A 16,086-nucleotide genomic window follows, 5' to 3' on the forward strand; every position below is an offset into this window, starting at 1 on the left:
CGCAGGTGGAGGATGTGGTCAAGAAGGCGTATGGTGTACTGGCCTTCATTAATCGAGGGATTGAGTTTAGGAGTCGGGAGGTAATGCTGCAACTTTATAAGACCCTTGTCAGGCCTCACTTGGAGCACTGTGCGCAGTTCTGGTCGCCTCACTATAGGAAGGACGTAGAAGCTATTGAAAGGGTACAGAGGAGATTTACAAGGATGTTGCCTGGATTGGGAGGCATTCCTTATGAAGATAGGTTGAGGGAGCTGGGACTCTTCTCCCTGGAGAGACGAAGGTTGAGAGGCGACCTGATAGAGGTTTATAAAATGTTGAGAGGAATAGATCGGGTGGATTCTCAGAGGCTATTTCCCCGGGTTGAAATAGTCGCTATGAGAGGACACAGATTTAAGGTGTGGGGAGGCAAGTACAGAAGTGATGTTAGGGGTAAGTTTTTCACTCAGAGGGTGGTGAGTGAATGGAATCGGCTGCCGTCAGTGGTGGTGGAGGAGAACTCGCTGGGGTCTTTTAAAAGACTTCTGGATGAGTATATGGGATTTAGTGGGATTGGGGGTTATAGATAGGTCTATGGATTGGTAGGTGTTGATGTGATCGGCGCAACTCGTGGGCCGAAGGGCCTGTTTGTGCTGTAGTGTTCTATGTTCTATTACCCGTAACACTGAGCACCTTTATCTTATGTAGCAGTCTTTGGTGCGGCACCTTGTCAAATGCCTTCTAGAAATCCAGATACATCACATCCACAGGTTCCCCATTGTCCACTGCACGTGTAATATTCTCAAAGAATTCCAACACATTAGTCAAACATGACCTGCCCTTCGTGAACCCATGCTACGTCTTACCAATGGGACAATTCATGTCCAACTGTCTCGCTATTTCTTCCTTGATCGATTTGAACATTTTCCTACTACAGAAGTTAATGTAACCGGCCTATAGTTACCTGCCTTCTGTCTACCTCCTTTTTTAAACAGTGGCGTCACATTTGCTGTTTTCCAACCACCCCAGAGTCCAGCGAATTTTGGTAAATTACCACTGGCGCATTTGCTATTTCTCTTTACCCTAGTACTATGAACCTGCCCAAACCTTTCACAACCCCCCCAGATCCTCTCAGTATCCCCAAATCCCTCACTCCTCCTCTACAAACCCACTCAGCAGTATATCAATTTGCCATCACAATGCTGACATTAAATGAAAGAAGCCTTACCTTGGCTACAATCCTCTCCTGTATAGCCTTCCTGACAGATGCAAACTCCATGCTGACAGTGGCCCTTGTTGCTGCAATCATTCACACAGCGGAGCTGGTTACAGTCCTCTCCGCTGTAAGCCTGGTGGCACAGGCAGCTATCGTTAACACATTGCCCATGTCCTGAGCACTCTCTGGGACACTTCAGTTGCCCGCAGTCTTCACCTTTATAAGGTTCCTCACAAACACACTGTGCATCCACACACAAGCCATGGCCACTGCAATCCCCAGGACATGTCTGCTCACTGCACTCCTGCCCTGTGTAGCCGAGTTCACAAAGGCACTGCCCATCCACACAGCTGCCGTGCCCGCTGCAGTTGGATGGGCAGCACTGCACCGAGCAACCTTTCCCTGTCCAGCCAAACTCACAGCTACAACCACAGGTCTCCAGGCTGAAATTTCCGTGCCCATTGCACATGGGGGCGTAGTCAATCCGACCTGCAGAGAGAGAGAGACAGAGTGAGAGAGATCACACTTGTGTCCATTAGTAATTTTTTGAGGGGGAGAGAGAGGTGGAGGAGGGGTGGAGGGGGAAAGGGGGCAGGGGGAAAGGGGGCAGGGGGAAAGGGGGCAGGGGAAAGGGGGCAGGGGGAAAGGGGGCAGGGGGAAAGGGGGCAGGGGAAAGGGGGCAGGGGGAAAGGGGGCAGGGGGAAAGGGGGCAGGGGGAAAGGGGGAAAGGGGGAAAGGGGGTGGAGAGGGGAGGGGGGAGATTGGAGAGGGGAGGGGGGAGAGAAGAGGGGAGGGAAGAGAAGGGAACAGGAGGGGGAGAGGGGAAGAGGATGGGAGGGAGGAGAGGAGAGGAGGAAAGAAGAGAGGGGAAGCAGGGAGTGGGAGAGTGGAGGGGGAAGGGCGAGAGGGGAAGGGGCAAGGGCGGGGTGGGGCGAGGGTGAGAGGGAGGTGGGGGTTAGGGTGAGAGGGGGTGGGGGTGGAGGGGGGTAGGGGGAAAGGTGGAGGGGGAGGGGGAAAGGTGGAGGGGGAAAAGGGGGAGGGGGGGTGGAGGTGTGGGTGAGTGGGGGTGGGGGTGAAGGGGGGTGGGGGTGCGGGATAAGGGGCAGAGGGGAAAGACGTGGAAGAGGGGGAGGCGTGAAGACAGAGAGGGGGTTGAGGGGGGAGGGGGCAAGGGGGGTGAGGGGGAAGAGGGGGAGGGGGAAGAGGAAGAGGGGAAGAGGGGAAATGGTGGAGGAGGAGAGGAAGGGAGGAGGGAAGGAGGGGAGGGGAGGGGGAGGGGAGGGGGGAGGGGAGGAGAGGAGGGGAGAGGAGGAGGGGAGGGGAGGGGGGAAGGGTTGAGGGGGTGAGGGGAGAGGGAGAGAGGGTGAGGGGGAGGGTGAGGGGGGAGGGTGAGGGGTGAGGGGGGATGGAGAGGGGGTGAGGGTGGAGGGAGAGGGGTGAGGGGGGAGGGAGAGGGGTGAGGGGGGAGGGAGAGGGGGTGAGGGGGGACGGAGAGGGAGAGCTGGTGAGGGAGAGGGGGTGAGGGGTAGGGAGAGGGGGTGAGGGGGGAGGGAGGGGGTGAGGGGTAGGGAGAGGGGGTGAGGGGGGAGGGAGGGGTGAGGGGGAGGGAGAGGGGGGGTGAGGGCGGAGGGAAGGGGTGAGGGGGGAGGGAGGGGGGTGAGGGGGGAGGGAGGGGGTGAGAGGGGGAAGAGAAGGGGAGAGAGGGGGAAGGGAGGGGGAGAGAGGGGGGAGGGAGGAGGAGGGAGGGAGAGAGAGGGGGAGGGGAGGGGAGAGAGGGGGAGGGGAGGGGAGAGAGGGGGAGGGGAGGGGAGAGAGGGAGATGGGGGGAGAGGGAGATGGGGAGGGGGAGGAGAGGGAGATGGGGAGTGGGGGAGAGGGTGATGGAGAGTGGGGGAGAGGGAGATGGAGGGGAGGGGAGAGGGAGGGGAGGGGAGAGGGAGATGGAGGGGAGGGGAGAGGGAGGGGAGGGGAGAGGGAGGGGAGGGGGAGGGGGAGAGGGAGAGGAGGGGGAAAGGGAGGGGAGAGGGTGGGGGAGAGTGGGGGAGAGGGAGGAGCAGAGTAGGGGAGAGGGAGGGAAAGAGTGGGGGGCAGAGGGAGGGAAAGTGTCAGGGAGGGGGAGACAAGGGAGAGAAAGGGGGAGTGTGGGGAGGAGAAACGGGAAGGAGAGGGGAGGGGGAGAGGGAACAAGGAGGGGAAGTGAGGGGGGAGCAAGAAGGGGGGGCATTAGAGAGTAGCGGTGTAGAGTGGCAGGGAGAGTAGAGGGGGAGAGTGTCGGGGGAGAATATCGAAAGGGAGTAACAGGGGTAGTGAGGGGAGAGTAGGAGTGAGCAAGTGAGTAGAAGCAAGGAGGGAAGGGAGGAGGGAAATGAGGGGGGAGCGACGGGGAGGCAAGGGAGGAAGCGAAGGCGAGAGCAAGGGGGAAGAGCGGGGAAGAGGGGAGATGAGGGGTCAAGGGCAGATGAGGGGGACAAGGGGGGAAGGTGGGAGGACAAGGGGGGGATGAAGGGAGGACAAGAGGGGGACGAGGGAGATGAGGGAAGGATGAGGGGGGATGGGGGGATGAGGGGGAGCAAGGGGGGATGTGGATGGAGTGAGGGAGGGACAAGGGGAGAGCAAGGGGGGACAAAGGGGTGACGAGGGGGGGAGACGAGGGGGGATGCGGAGGGGACGAGGGAGGACAAGGGGGGACAAGAGGGGAGGGATGAGGGGGAATGAGATGGGAGCAACGGAGCAAGGGATGAGCAAGTGGGGCAAGCAGGGAGTGGGGTGAAGGGGGGGATGATGGGGGAACAAGGGGGGGATGATGGGGGAACAAGGGGGGATGATGGGGGAACAAGGGGGGGATGATGGGGGAACAAGGGGGGATGATGGGGGAACAAGGGGGGATGATGGGGGAACAAGGGGGGATGATGGGGGAACAAGGGGGGATGATGGGGGAACAAGGGGGGATGATGGGGGAACAAGGGGGGATGATGGGGGAACAAGGGGGGATGATGGGGGAACAAGGGGGGGATGATGGGGGAACAAGGGGGGATGACGGGGGAACAAGGGGGGGATGATGGGGGAACAAGGGGGATGATGGGGGAACAAGGGGGGATGATGGGGGAACAAGGGGGGGATGATGGGGGAACAAGGGGGGGATGATGGGGGAACAAGGGGGGATGATGGGGGAACAAGGGGGGATGATGGGGGAACAAGGGGGGATGATGGGGGGACAATCAGGGGACGACAGGGGGGTCAAGCAGGGGACGAGGAGGTGTTGAGCGGGGGACATGGGAGGATGAGGGGGGGACGAGAAGGCACAAGGGGAGACAAGGGTGATGGGGGGGCGAGGGGGTGGTGGGGGGAGGAGGGGACAAGGGGAGGTTGAGAGCTGAGGTAAGGGGGGCGGTGAGGAGAGAGCCGGGGGGGAGGGAGCCTGGTGGGGGGGCAGCACAGAGGAGGGAGCCATGGGGAGGTACCCAGGAGTGGGGAGCTGTGGGGGAGTGAGGGAGCTCATGGGGGTGGAGGAGACGGGGTTGTGGGGGAGACTGAGGGGGAGAGCCAGCCAGGGGGGAGGGAGCCAGGGGAGAGCCAAGGGAGGTGAGACCAAGGTGTTGGGGGGAGCCAGGGGGATGGGGGGGTCGTGGGGGGTGCAGGAGGGGGAGCACGTGGGGCAGAGCGAGGGGGGCAACGAAGGGGAGCAGTGAGGGGGGCAGCAAGGAGAGAGAGAGGGACTGGCGAATGGGGAAGATAGGGAGTAGCGAGGGGAGAGAGGGAGTTGTGAGGGAGGGGAGAGAGTAGCGAGGGGGAGAGAGGGGCTTGCGAGGGGGAGAGGGGGAGAGAGGGAGTAGCGAAGGGGAGAGAAGGACTTGCGAGGGGGAAAGAGGAAGTAGCGAGGGGGGAGGGAGTAACGAGGGGGCAGAGCGGGGCTTGCGAGGGGGGAGAGAGGGAGTAGCGAGGAGGGAGCGAGGGAGTAGCGAGGAGGGAGAGAGGGAGTAGCGAGGGGGAGCAGGTAGAGGCAGGGAGGGACACAGGGAAAAGCAGGTAGAGGATATAGGAGGAGGGAGAGAGGAAGAGTGCGGTGAAGAGGGAGGGGGAGAGAGGGAGACATGGAGACAGTGTAGGGAGAGAGTGACGGGTGAGAAAGGAAGGGGGAGAAGATGCAGGGAAGTGAGGGAAAGGATTTTTGATTTGATTTATTGTCACATGCATCATTATAGAGAAAAGTATTGTTTCTTGCACACTATACAAAGGAGAGGGTGCAGTGGTGCTATAGTCAGAGCCAGAGTGTAGAGACATACCAACTTAGTATGAGCAGGAAGTGTAGACAGAGTCAATGGATGGGAAGCTGGTTTGTGTGGTGGATTGGGTTACATTTCACATGACCTTTTGTATTTTCTTGCAGTCTTTGGCAGAGCCTACCAAGCTGTGACACAGCCAGAAAGAATGCTTTCTATGGTGCATCTGGAAAAATTGATGAGAGTTGTAGCCTACATAGAACATAGAACATTACAGCGCAGTACAGGCCCTTCGGCCCTTGATGTTATGCCGACCAGTGGAACCAATCTAATGACCCTCTAACCTAAACTATTCCAATGTTATCCATATGCCTATCCACTGACCATTTGAACGCCCTTAAAGTTGGTGAGTCCACATCCGCAGCAGGCAGGGCATTCCATGACCTTACTACCCTCTGAGTAAAGAACCTACCTCTGACATCCGTCCTATAATTACCACCCCTTAATTTAAAGCTATGTCCCCTCGTGTTAGCCATCACTATCCGAGGTAAAAGGTTCTCACTATCTACCCTATCTAACCCTCTGATCATCTTGTATGCCTCAATTAGGTCACCTCTCAACCTTCTTCTTTCGTTGGTTAGGCTGCATTTAGAGTACTGTGTCCAGTTCTGGTCACCTTACTACCAGAAGGATGTGGAGACCCTGGAGACAGTGCAGAGGAGATTTACCAGGATGTTGCCTGGTATGGAAGGACTGGGGTATGAGGAAAAATTGAACAAATTGGGGCTCTTTTCCCTTGAAAGACGGCGACTGAGGGGGGATCTAATAGAGGTATATAAGATTATGAAGGGTATAGATAGAGTAAACAGAGGTAAGCTATTTCCTATGTTAGAGACACACAGTACGAGGGGCCATGGGCTTAAGGTGAGGGGGGAGAGGTATAACACAGATATTAGAGGGAGGTTTTTCACACAGAGGGTAGTGGGGGTATGGAATGCTCTGCCAAGTAAGGTGGTGGAGGCAAACACGCTAGAGTCCTTTAAGAGTAACTTAGACAGGCACATGAGTGGGTTGGAGATGGGTGGATATAGGAGATTGTTTTAAATAAGGGTCATTAGCATTGGGGCATCCCTGGTAAGGTAAATGGATATGGTATGATAATAATGTCTTTTCTCTTTTCATTCACAGGTTTTAAGTCGGTCCGCCTTGTTGTCCAACGAGGGGCATACACGCGATGGGTAGTACTGGGGCTGCTCTTGGTTGTTCGAGATTGGCCTAGTGCTTCATGTCGTTAGTGTGTGCTTAAACTGGACCAGATGCTGGGCGACACGACAGCTTAGTGACTATCACTGTTTGCTGTACAGACACATGGATTTGGGCCGGTGTCTGTGGGAGTTTGCGCATTCTCCCCGTGCTTGCGTGGGTTTTCTCCGGGTGCTCCGATTTCCTCCCATACCCCAAAGGTGTGCTGTTAGGCTGATTGGCAGGAATAAATTGTCCCTAAATTAGTTTCCCTCAATGTGGATGGCCATAAAACAATAGATAAGGGTCATGGGTGGAGGGGGGAACTGGTGGTGCTAAAATGGCGGCGTGGGCTCGTTGGGCTGAAGGGCCTGTTTCCCAGGCTGTTTTTGTTCTTTGTTCTTTGTTCTAACAAAAACAACCTCAAGTCCCTCAGCCTTTCCTCATAAGACCTTCCCACCATACCAGGCAACATCGTGGTAAACTTCCTCTGCACCCTTTCCAATGCCTCCACATCTTTCTTATAATACGGCAACCGGAACTGTACGCAATACTCCAAGTGCGGCCGCACCAGAGTTTTGTACAGTTGCAACAAGACCTCACGGCTCCGAAATTCAATCCCTCTACCAATAAAAGCTAACACACCGTACGCCTTCTTAACAACCTTATCAACCTGGGTGCCAACTTTCAGGGACATGCCAAATTTCGTTAGTCTTCTAAAAATGTTGGTGGGCTTTCTTAACTATATGTCGACATGGGGGGACCAGGACAGGTTGTTGGTGATCTGGACATTGAAAAACTTGAAGCTCTCGACCCTTTCCACTTCGTCCCCATTAATGTAGACAGGGTCATGTTCTCCTTTACACTTCTTGAAGTCAATGACAATCTCCTTCATTTTGTTAACATTGAGGGAGAGATTATTTTCACCACACCAGTTCACCAGATTCTCTATCTCATTCCTGTACTCTGTCTCATCATTGTTTTGATCCAACCCACTACAGTGGTGTCATCAGCAAACTTGAAAATTGAGTTGGAGGGGAATTTGGGTGTGAGCTCCTTGAGTGTTGCTGGAGCTACATTGTTCCAGGCAAGTGGAGAGTGTTCCATCACACTCCTGACTTGTGCATTGCAGATTGTGGACAGGCTTTGGGGAGTCAGGAAGTGAGTTACTTGCCGCAGGATCCCTAGCCTTTGACCTGCTCATATAGCCACATTTGATCTGGTTTCCACTTGAAGAATTTGCCTAATCATAGTTAAACTCCCTACAAAACAGAGCTACAGCACTGAGGTGATACATTCACAGGAGACCTTACTGAAGGATATATGGGACTGAGGTGACCTCATAGGAGAACACTGGATCCTGATAGGATCTTATTCTCATGTCCCTGGGACGTAAAGTGTAATGAAGTGCTTAAATTAAACCTTTCCTTACCTTTATGCTCATTTAAAAAGTAGGCTTTGCAACAGGTCTCCCCCCCCCTCCCTCCGCCTCCCTCTCTCCCCCCTCTCTTTCTGCTGTCCCCCATCTCCTGCTCACTCCCCACTCACTGTCCCCTCCCTACCTTCATCAGTCCATCATGCAAACCAGACTCCTAACCATTGACTCCTTCTACACTTCCCGCTGCCTCGAAAAAGCAGCCAGCATAATCAAGCACCCCAGGCATTCTCTCTTCTACCTTCTTCCGCCAGAATAAAGATACAAAACTCTGAGAACACATAACAACTGACTCAAGAACAGCTTCTTCTCTGCTGCCATCAGATTTTTGAATGGACCTACCTTGCATTAAGTTGATCTTTCTTTGCACCCTAGCTATGACTGTAACACTACATTCTGCATTCTCTCATTTCCTTTTCTATAAATGGTATGCTCTATCTGTACAGTGCGCAAGTAACACTGTATGCTAATACATGTGACAATAATAAATCAATTCAAATTAAATCCAGGACAAAGCAGCCCCGCTTGATTGGCAGCTATTACACTAACATCCACTCCCTCCATCACCAACATACTGTGTACCTTCTGCAAGATGCGCTGCAGGAACTCACTAAGGTTTCTTAGGCAGCATCTTCCAAACCCACAACCACTATCATCCAGAAGGACGAGAACAGGAGATACTGGGAACATCACACCTGGAAGTTCCCCTCCAAGTTACTCACCATCCTAACTTTGAAACATATCACTATTTTTTTACTGTTGCTGGGTCATTGGAACTCCCTTCCCTAAAAGCGCTGTGGGTGTACCTACATCATACTGACTGCAGCAGTTCACAAAGTCAACTCCTCACCAACTTCTCAAGGGAAACTAAGGACAAGGAATAATCTCTGGCCTTGCCAACAATGCCTACATGACCTGAATAAATCAAACATGTGAAGAGGCACAGATGGGGATATTACAATGGGATTTCTTTTGAATATGTTCAGGGGATGTGGAAATATGCATGGTACAGTTGAGGACTTTGTAGAGGAACTATTGCACTGATTCAAACCTTTAAGAAAGATTTATAGTACTGATAAGGAACTTACTGATCAGTGATATCTGGTGATAATGGGCATTCGATACTGGAGGTAATATGCCATTGAGATATACTGTAGTGATAGCTTCAGTTTGGATAGTAAGTGGAATGAGTGCTACCTCATCATTAGTATAATGGAATGAATAAGGGAGAGGTGATTCCCAACATTCCCACATTGCTCATTTAAATTGCAGGGGAATTGCCAAAGTCCAAGTAGGTCCTCATTGTGTGCACACTACCCTGCTGACTGTTCCCATTGCTCCAGAAGTGTGACGTTCTGGGAATACTGACCCTCATGTTACTGTCTGTTATCGGAGCCAGCTGTGGAGACAATGGGGACAGGGACGAGGGTTAGAGTCACAAACTACGTCAGCCTACACAGGGAGTCCTGGCTCAAGGACAATGGGCTGCATTGTGTGAAAATGCTACTGTTCACAATGAGAATTTCACAGTGGATGCTCATGCAATAACTTTGAAACCATCTCTTTAAACTTACAGACAGTGCCAGGCAGCTAGGGAGACATCCAAACAACACTCCGTCCTGCGCTGCAACATGCCTGCTGCCTGATTGATTCTGTAATGCCTGCTAGGAAACATTGCAGGTGGATCCAATTGGACAGATTTAGAACTGTGGAAGTGTGAACAGCAGCAGAGATCAAGGAAGCAGAGATATTGGATGGGACAAAAATAAAATCAAAGGAGCTGTTATATAGGTCAGAATCACTCCAAAGTTAGCAAGTCACCTGGTCCAGATGAGATGCCTCCTCAGTTGCTGAGGAAACTAGCTGGAGTCAGCACAAGCTTTCAGTTATTTTTTGATATGAGGGTGGTGTCAGAAGACAGTTGGATTACAAATGTAATAGTTCTGTTTTGGGGAATAAACCTGGCCACAAGACAGTCAGCCTAACATCAGTGCTCCTCAAATGACAAACACATGGAGAAAATTAATCCTTACTCGGAGAAGTATTTAGTGCATTATTAAGGGGCAATCAGCAAGAATTGTACCTCATGAATAAAATTGAGTTGTTTGATGAAATGACAGAGTGCTGATGAACCATAGAGCAGGTTAAAATCAGCGTGTGATGTTAAAGGGACACTGGGAACCCAGGTGTGTCATTAGTTAAGGGATAAGAGGAAAAATATAATAATAAAGAATATAATAATAATTCTTCTGACTGGACTATTAAACAAAGGATCTAGAAGCAGCCCTTCGAGCCTGCTCTGTCATTCACTTTGATCATTAAATTCAATATCCTGATCCCACCTTCCCTCCATATCCCTTGATCCTTTTACCCCTAAGAGCTGTACCTAATTTCTTCTTGAAAAAGACAATGTTATGTCTTCAACTACATTCTGTGGTACTGAATTTCACACATTCACCACCCTGTCATAGAACCATAGAAAATTACAGCTTAGAAACAGGCCTTTTGGCCCTTCTTGTCTGTGCATTTTTTGCCTAGTCCCACACTGACCTGCACTTGGACCATATCCCTCCACACCTCCCTCATCCATGAACCCGTTCAAGTTTTTCTTAAATGTTAAAAGTGACCCCGCATTTACCACTTTATCCAGCAGCTCATTCCACAGTCCCACCACTCTCTGCGTGAAGAAGCCCCCCTAATATTCCCTTTAAACTTTTCTCCTTTTGCCCTTAACCCATGCCCTCTGGTTTTTTTTCTCCCCTAGCCTCAGTGGAAAAAGCCTGCTTGCATTCACTCTATCTATACCCATCAAAATCTTATACACCTGTATCAAATCTCTATCTTCATTCTTTTACGCTCCAGGGAATAAAGTCCTAATCTATTCAATCTCTCTCTGTAACTCAGCTTCTCAAGTCCCGGCAACATTCTAGTGAACCTTCTCTGTACTCTTTCAACCTTATTTACATCCTTCCTGTAAATCGGTGAAGAAATTTCTCCTCACCTCAGCTTTAAAAGGTTTACCCCTTATCTTCAAACTATGACTCCTAGTTCTGAATTCCCTTACCATTGGGAACATTCTTTCTGAATCTACCTTGTCTAACCCTGTTAGAATTTTATAAGTTTCTAGGGAATCCCCTCTCACTCTTCTAAACTCCAGTGAATATAATCCTAACCATCTTAGTAACCAGTCTGGTAAACCTTCAATGCATTCTCTCTATAGCAAGGACATCCTTCCTCAGATAAGGGACACTAAAACTGCACACAATATCCCAGGTGTGGCCTCACCAATGCCCTAAGCAACTGCAGTAAAACATTTCTATCCCTATATGCAAATCCTCTTGCTATCAAGGCCAACATACCATTTGCCTTCTTTAATGCCTACTGTATTTGCGCACTTACTTTCAGCAACTGATGTATGAGGATACCAAGGTCTTGATGAGTATCCACCTCCCTCAATTCACACCCATTCAAGTAATAATCTGTCTTCTAATTATAATCTCCAATGGATCTAACATTTCCAGGGACAGTCCCTTAACTACTCCTGGATGAAGATTATCAGGACCTGGAAATTTATTCATCTTCAATCCATTTCTCTACTAATGCTGATTTCCTTCAGCTCCTCATTAAAACTGGTTTCTCTCAGAACGTCTGGTACATTTTTCATGTCTTCTTTTGTGAAGACTGAAGCACAGTATGATTTTAATTCCTCAGCCATTTCTTTATTCCCCAATTTGAATTCTTCCATTGCTGACTGCAAGGGATAGATGATCCCTCAGGGGTCAGTATTAAGACCATTGTTTTGCTTCTTCAGTAGAAGTGACCTAGGCAGCGCGCCACGGAGCAGTGCCAGAGTATTTAGTGTACTTGGTATAATTTCAAAATGTGTGGATGATGTAAAACTGCAAGGAGGATAGTGCAGAACTTCAAAAAGATATAGAGAAGTGGCAAATGAAATTCAATGCAGAGAAAAGTGATTTATTTGGTAGCAAGAACATGAAAGACAATATAAAACAAAGGATACAATTCTAAAATGGGTGCAGGAGCAAAGGGACCTAGGTGTATAAGTCATGGAGGTGGCAGGACAGGGCAAGAGCACAGTCAACAAAACATACAATATCTGAGAGTTTAGTAATCAATTAGTAATTGGCAAGGAGGATATGTGTATCATATATAAAACACTGTTTTGCCCTCAGCTGGAACATTGTGTCCATCCTGGGCAACACACTTTAGGAAGGATGTGATGGCACTGGAAAAAGAGCAAAAAAGATTCATATCCCAAGGAACTTCAGCTGAATGGATAGATTGGAGAGTCAGGACTGTTCCCATTGGAGATGAGTGTGTTGAGAGGTGATCTGATCAAGGTAGTCAAAGTCAGGAGGAATTTGGACAGAGTAGAGAGGGAGAAACTGTCCCCATTGCTGGAAAGATCGAGAACTACACAGTCAATTGGAAAAGGAAGCAATGGAGGTGTGAGGAGAAAGATTTTCATACAATGAGTGGTTAGAATCTGGAATGCACTGACTGACGATGTGTTGGAGGCAGGTTCAACTGAAGTATTCAAAAGGGAATTGGATTATTATCTAAAAAGGAAGAATGTGCAAGGTTACAGAGAGAAGATGGGGAAGTGGCTCAAGATAAGTACTCCTTCAAAGAGCTAGCACAGTTATAACAGGATGAATAATTTCTCCATATGCTGTAACAATTGTGACAAAGCATCTACTTGATTGGCAACCCTTCTACCACTTTCAACATCCATTCCATCCACCACTGACAAAAATTGGCAACATGTATATCATCCAAAATATGTACTGCAGAAACTCACCATGGCAGCACTTTCCAAACCCAAGACCACTAACACTTAGATGGACATGGGAACACCACCACCAAGTTCCCTTCCAAGTCACTCACCATCCTGACTTCAAAACATATTGCTGTTCCTTTATTGTTGCTGGGTCAAAATCGTGGAACTCCCTCACTAATAATATTGAGGATGTACTGACAGTATTGTGGATGTACTTACACCATGTGAACTGCAGTTGTTTCAGAAGACAGCTCACCTTCTGAAGAACAATTAGGTCTGGAAGAGGATTCAGAGGAGTATTTACCAGGATGATAAAAAGGATGAGGAAATTAGAATGAAAAGTTTGCAGCTGTGTTTGTTCTCCTACAGCAGAGATGTTTAAAAGGAGCTCAAAGGCTATTTATAACGTTGAGGAGTTTTGACACAGCAAACAGGGAGAAACTGATTCCCCTAGCATTACATGATAGGGCTTGAAATCAGAACACACGCAAACTTAATGGACTTGAAGTGGACTTATTTACAGTGTTATTGGGGAAAAGCCAGGGTCTGGAACTAGATTGGGCAGCTCTTTCAAAGAGCTGGCATAGGTTACAATGGGAAGAATGGCCTCACATGCTGTAAGACTATACCACTCAGAAACCCCATAAGTCTCTCACTCACCCAGTCTGTATTCACTCCCGAGATCCATAGAATCCTTACAATGCAGAATAAGGTCATTCAGCCCATCAGGTTTGCACCAACTTTCCGAAAGAGCATCTTATTCAACCTCCACTCTGTGCTATCCCGGTAACGGCACACATTTAGTGACAATTTAGCATGGCTAATCCACCTAACCTGCACATCTTTGGATTGCAGAGGGAAATCAGAGGACCTGAAGGAAACTCACAAAAACATGTCAATCAATTAGTCTGGTGAGCTGGTAAGATTGTGTGTGAGCCAGAAATCAGGTATGTGCCCGGTTTCACATCGAATGCAATGCTACTGGCACTATCTTGTGAGTAGTTCGGCATCACACCGAAAAAGGGTCCAAAGCCAATTTACATGGAGGGGGTAGCTGGAGGGCATCTCCCAGTTCACTCTGAGATTGGAAAGCCCTGCTCAATGGTGCCTGACTGCTCTAAAGCCAACTTCACCAGTGAGCTCAGGCTGCACTCACCCTGCATCTGGTGCAAATCGCATTGCCAAACTCGTCCAAAAAACAGGCATGAACCACACCTGTTTTCTGACTTCATAAGCTCGTGCCGGAGAAGAACGTGCATAGGGCTGTAAACGAACCCAGGTCCCTGGCGCTGTGAGCAGCAGTGCCACTATACCACCGTGAATTAAAATGCTAAGGTTTCCTAGCCCAGGAACTTGCAGCACACCTTGAGTGAAAGAGAGAGACACTGTTTGCCATTGGCATCTAGCTAGCAAACCACCAAGAGCAGGATTTCCAGCACCAGGGAGAGAGAGAGAGAGACAAAAACATTACTTTCAGTCTGCAGTCCAAACAGCTTCTGACAAAAATGAAACCAAAACCTTGGTATTTGATACTTGTGGGGGAGAAAAACTGTCCAAACGCAGCACTTAGCCTATTAATCATGCTCCACCCAACTATTTGAAAGGGTCATGATTAAATTTAAAAAGGACTTTATGTCAGGTGTCGCTGGGCTGTCTACCTTCCTGTGAATGTAGAGGAATCATAGGGTCGGGATCCAGAGGTTTCTGGGGAGTTTGACGGAAGTGGAGAGGGTCTGGGATGGATCCGGGGGTAGGTCTCCTACCTGAGGCTGAGTTCTCTCCCATGCAGCCGGTGCTGCATTGTTGTCTGAGGATGGACACCTCTCTCTCAAGTATTTTGAGCCGGTTGATGATGTTCTCCAGCAGGGTGGTGTGTGGGCAGTCATACAACTGTTTAGGTATATTGATGTTATGAGTGAAAGCTACCTGAGTGTCCAGGTTTTCTTGGTAGTCTCGAGTGATGTATTCATCCTCTGGAGACCCAGTTTGTTCGGAGGAACTCTCCATGGTCACTGAACACAAGGATTCGAGAGGCACGTTGATGTTATAGACATGGTTAAAGACAATAGACTGTTTGACTGGCACCGTGTGGTTAATATGGTGGCTTCGAGCTGCTGCTTCATCACGCTTTCGCCGAAGAGTGCTGACCATCAGCCGGCACTCGCCTGGATCCAGCAGGGTACTGAGGCAAACTGCCAGGACTGCGAGCAGCATCATCAGCATCTCACACGTTACAGCTTCTTTGGCGAGAGGGTATCCAGTTCAAGGAACTGCCAAAAAAAAACATGGATTTAAAAATCAATCTGCTGCTGAATCCCCAATCCCACTCTCTCCTAGCTGATCTCCCATCTTGCAGGAACTCTGCTCTCCCAATCCCCATTGTGCTTGCAATCCTTTACCATCTTCCAGTCTGACTGCACCTCAAGTTTCAACTTCTCATCATTTTCAAATCCCTCCATGGCCTCACCCTTGCTTATCTCTGTGATCTCCTCCACAACCCTCCATGATCTGCGCTCCTTGAATTCCATCCTCATAACAATCCCCTATTTTCAGCTCCACTATTGGTGACCAGCTCTTCCGTCACATTTGGCCCAAAACTCCGAAACTGCCCCCCCCAAATTTTTCTGCTTCTCTTCCCTCCTTGAAGACAGCCCTTAAAACCTACCTCTATGAACAATCTTTCCTGGTTTCCCTTTATGAGGCTTGGTGCTAAATTCTGTTTGGTAATTGTTCCTGGTGATGTCTATTCCATTCTAAAAATAAAAGTTCTTGAATAAAATAAAAGTTATTGAAGGGAGAGAAAGCTGAGACTCGAGTTCAGAATGAGAGTCTTCTTTCTGAGAATGACAGCAGTGAGAGTTTATATCAGAGTGTGATGTCACTGAGACAGCCCATTCAGACAGTTGGTGTAAAGCTCAGTAACATCAGCACCGAGCTTATTAGCAATCTGATGAATAGATCCCTTCGAGGAACTAATTCAAAGCATGACCCATTTTAGTCGAACTTGCAATTTGTCTGCTTCTCCTTTCCCCGTGCCTCTGTATTACTAGTTTGACGAAGTTGCCAGCCGTTTCCTCGGCAAGGAAGAGTAACTGGCACACACATGTTCCCTAAGGTGGAGGAACAAGAGAAAGAATGAGCAGAAAATCACTGGGGGTGTGCGAGTTGGAGGCACCAGCCAGGAGAAAACAGAACT

General features: G+C 49.7%; 1 protein-coding gene across 5 annotated transcripts in view; it reads right to left on the reverse strand.

Annotated features, from left to right (window-relative positions):
• Positions 1 to 16,086, reverse strand: part of tnr (tenascin R (restrictin, janusin)) — a 281,530-nt gene that overhangs the window by 185,327 nt on the left and 80,117 nt on the right. For 4 of the 5 annotated variants that reach the window (XM_080196056.1, XM_080196057.1, XM_080196053.1 and 1 more), the window contains exons 2-3: positions 14,654 to 15,160; positions 1,205 to 1,681 (exon numbers count right to left, since the gene is read on the reverse strand). In XM_080196056.1, coding sequence (XP_080052182.1) covers positions 1,205 to 1,681; positions 14,654 to 15,113 — 937 coding nt within the window. In that variant the 5' untranslated portion in view covers positions 15,114 to 15,160. Of the gene's footprint in view, positions 1 to 1,204; positions 1,682 to 14,653; positions 15,161 to 15,555; positions 15,606 to 16,086 lie in introns of those variants that run through there. The other variant, XM_080196055.1, reaches the window with a different exon arrangement.

The sequence above is a fragment of the Carcharhinus amblyrhynchos genome, chromosome 9 (genome assembly GCF_965287045.1).
Source record: "Carcharhinus amblyrhynchos chromosome 9, sCarAmb.v2.hapA, whole genome shotgun sequence".
Lineage (NCBI taxonomy): Eukaryota > Metazoa > Chordata > Chondrichthyes > Carcharhiniformes > Carcharhinidae > Carcharhinus > Carcharhinus amblyrhynchos.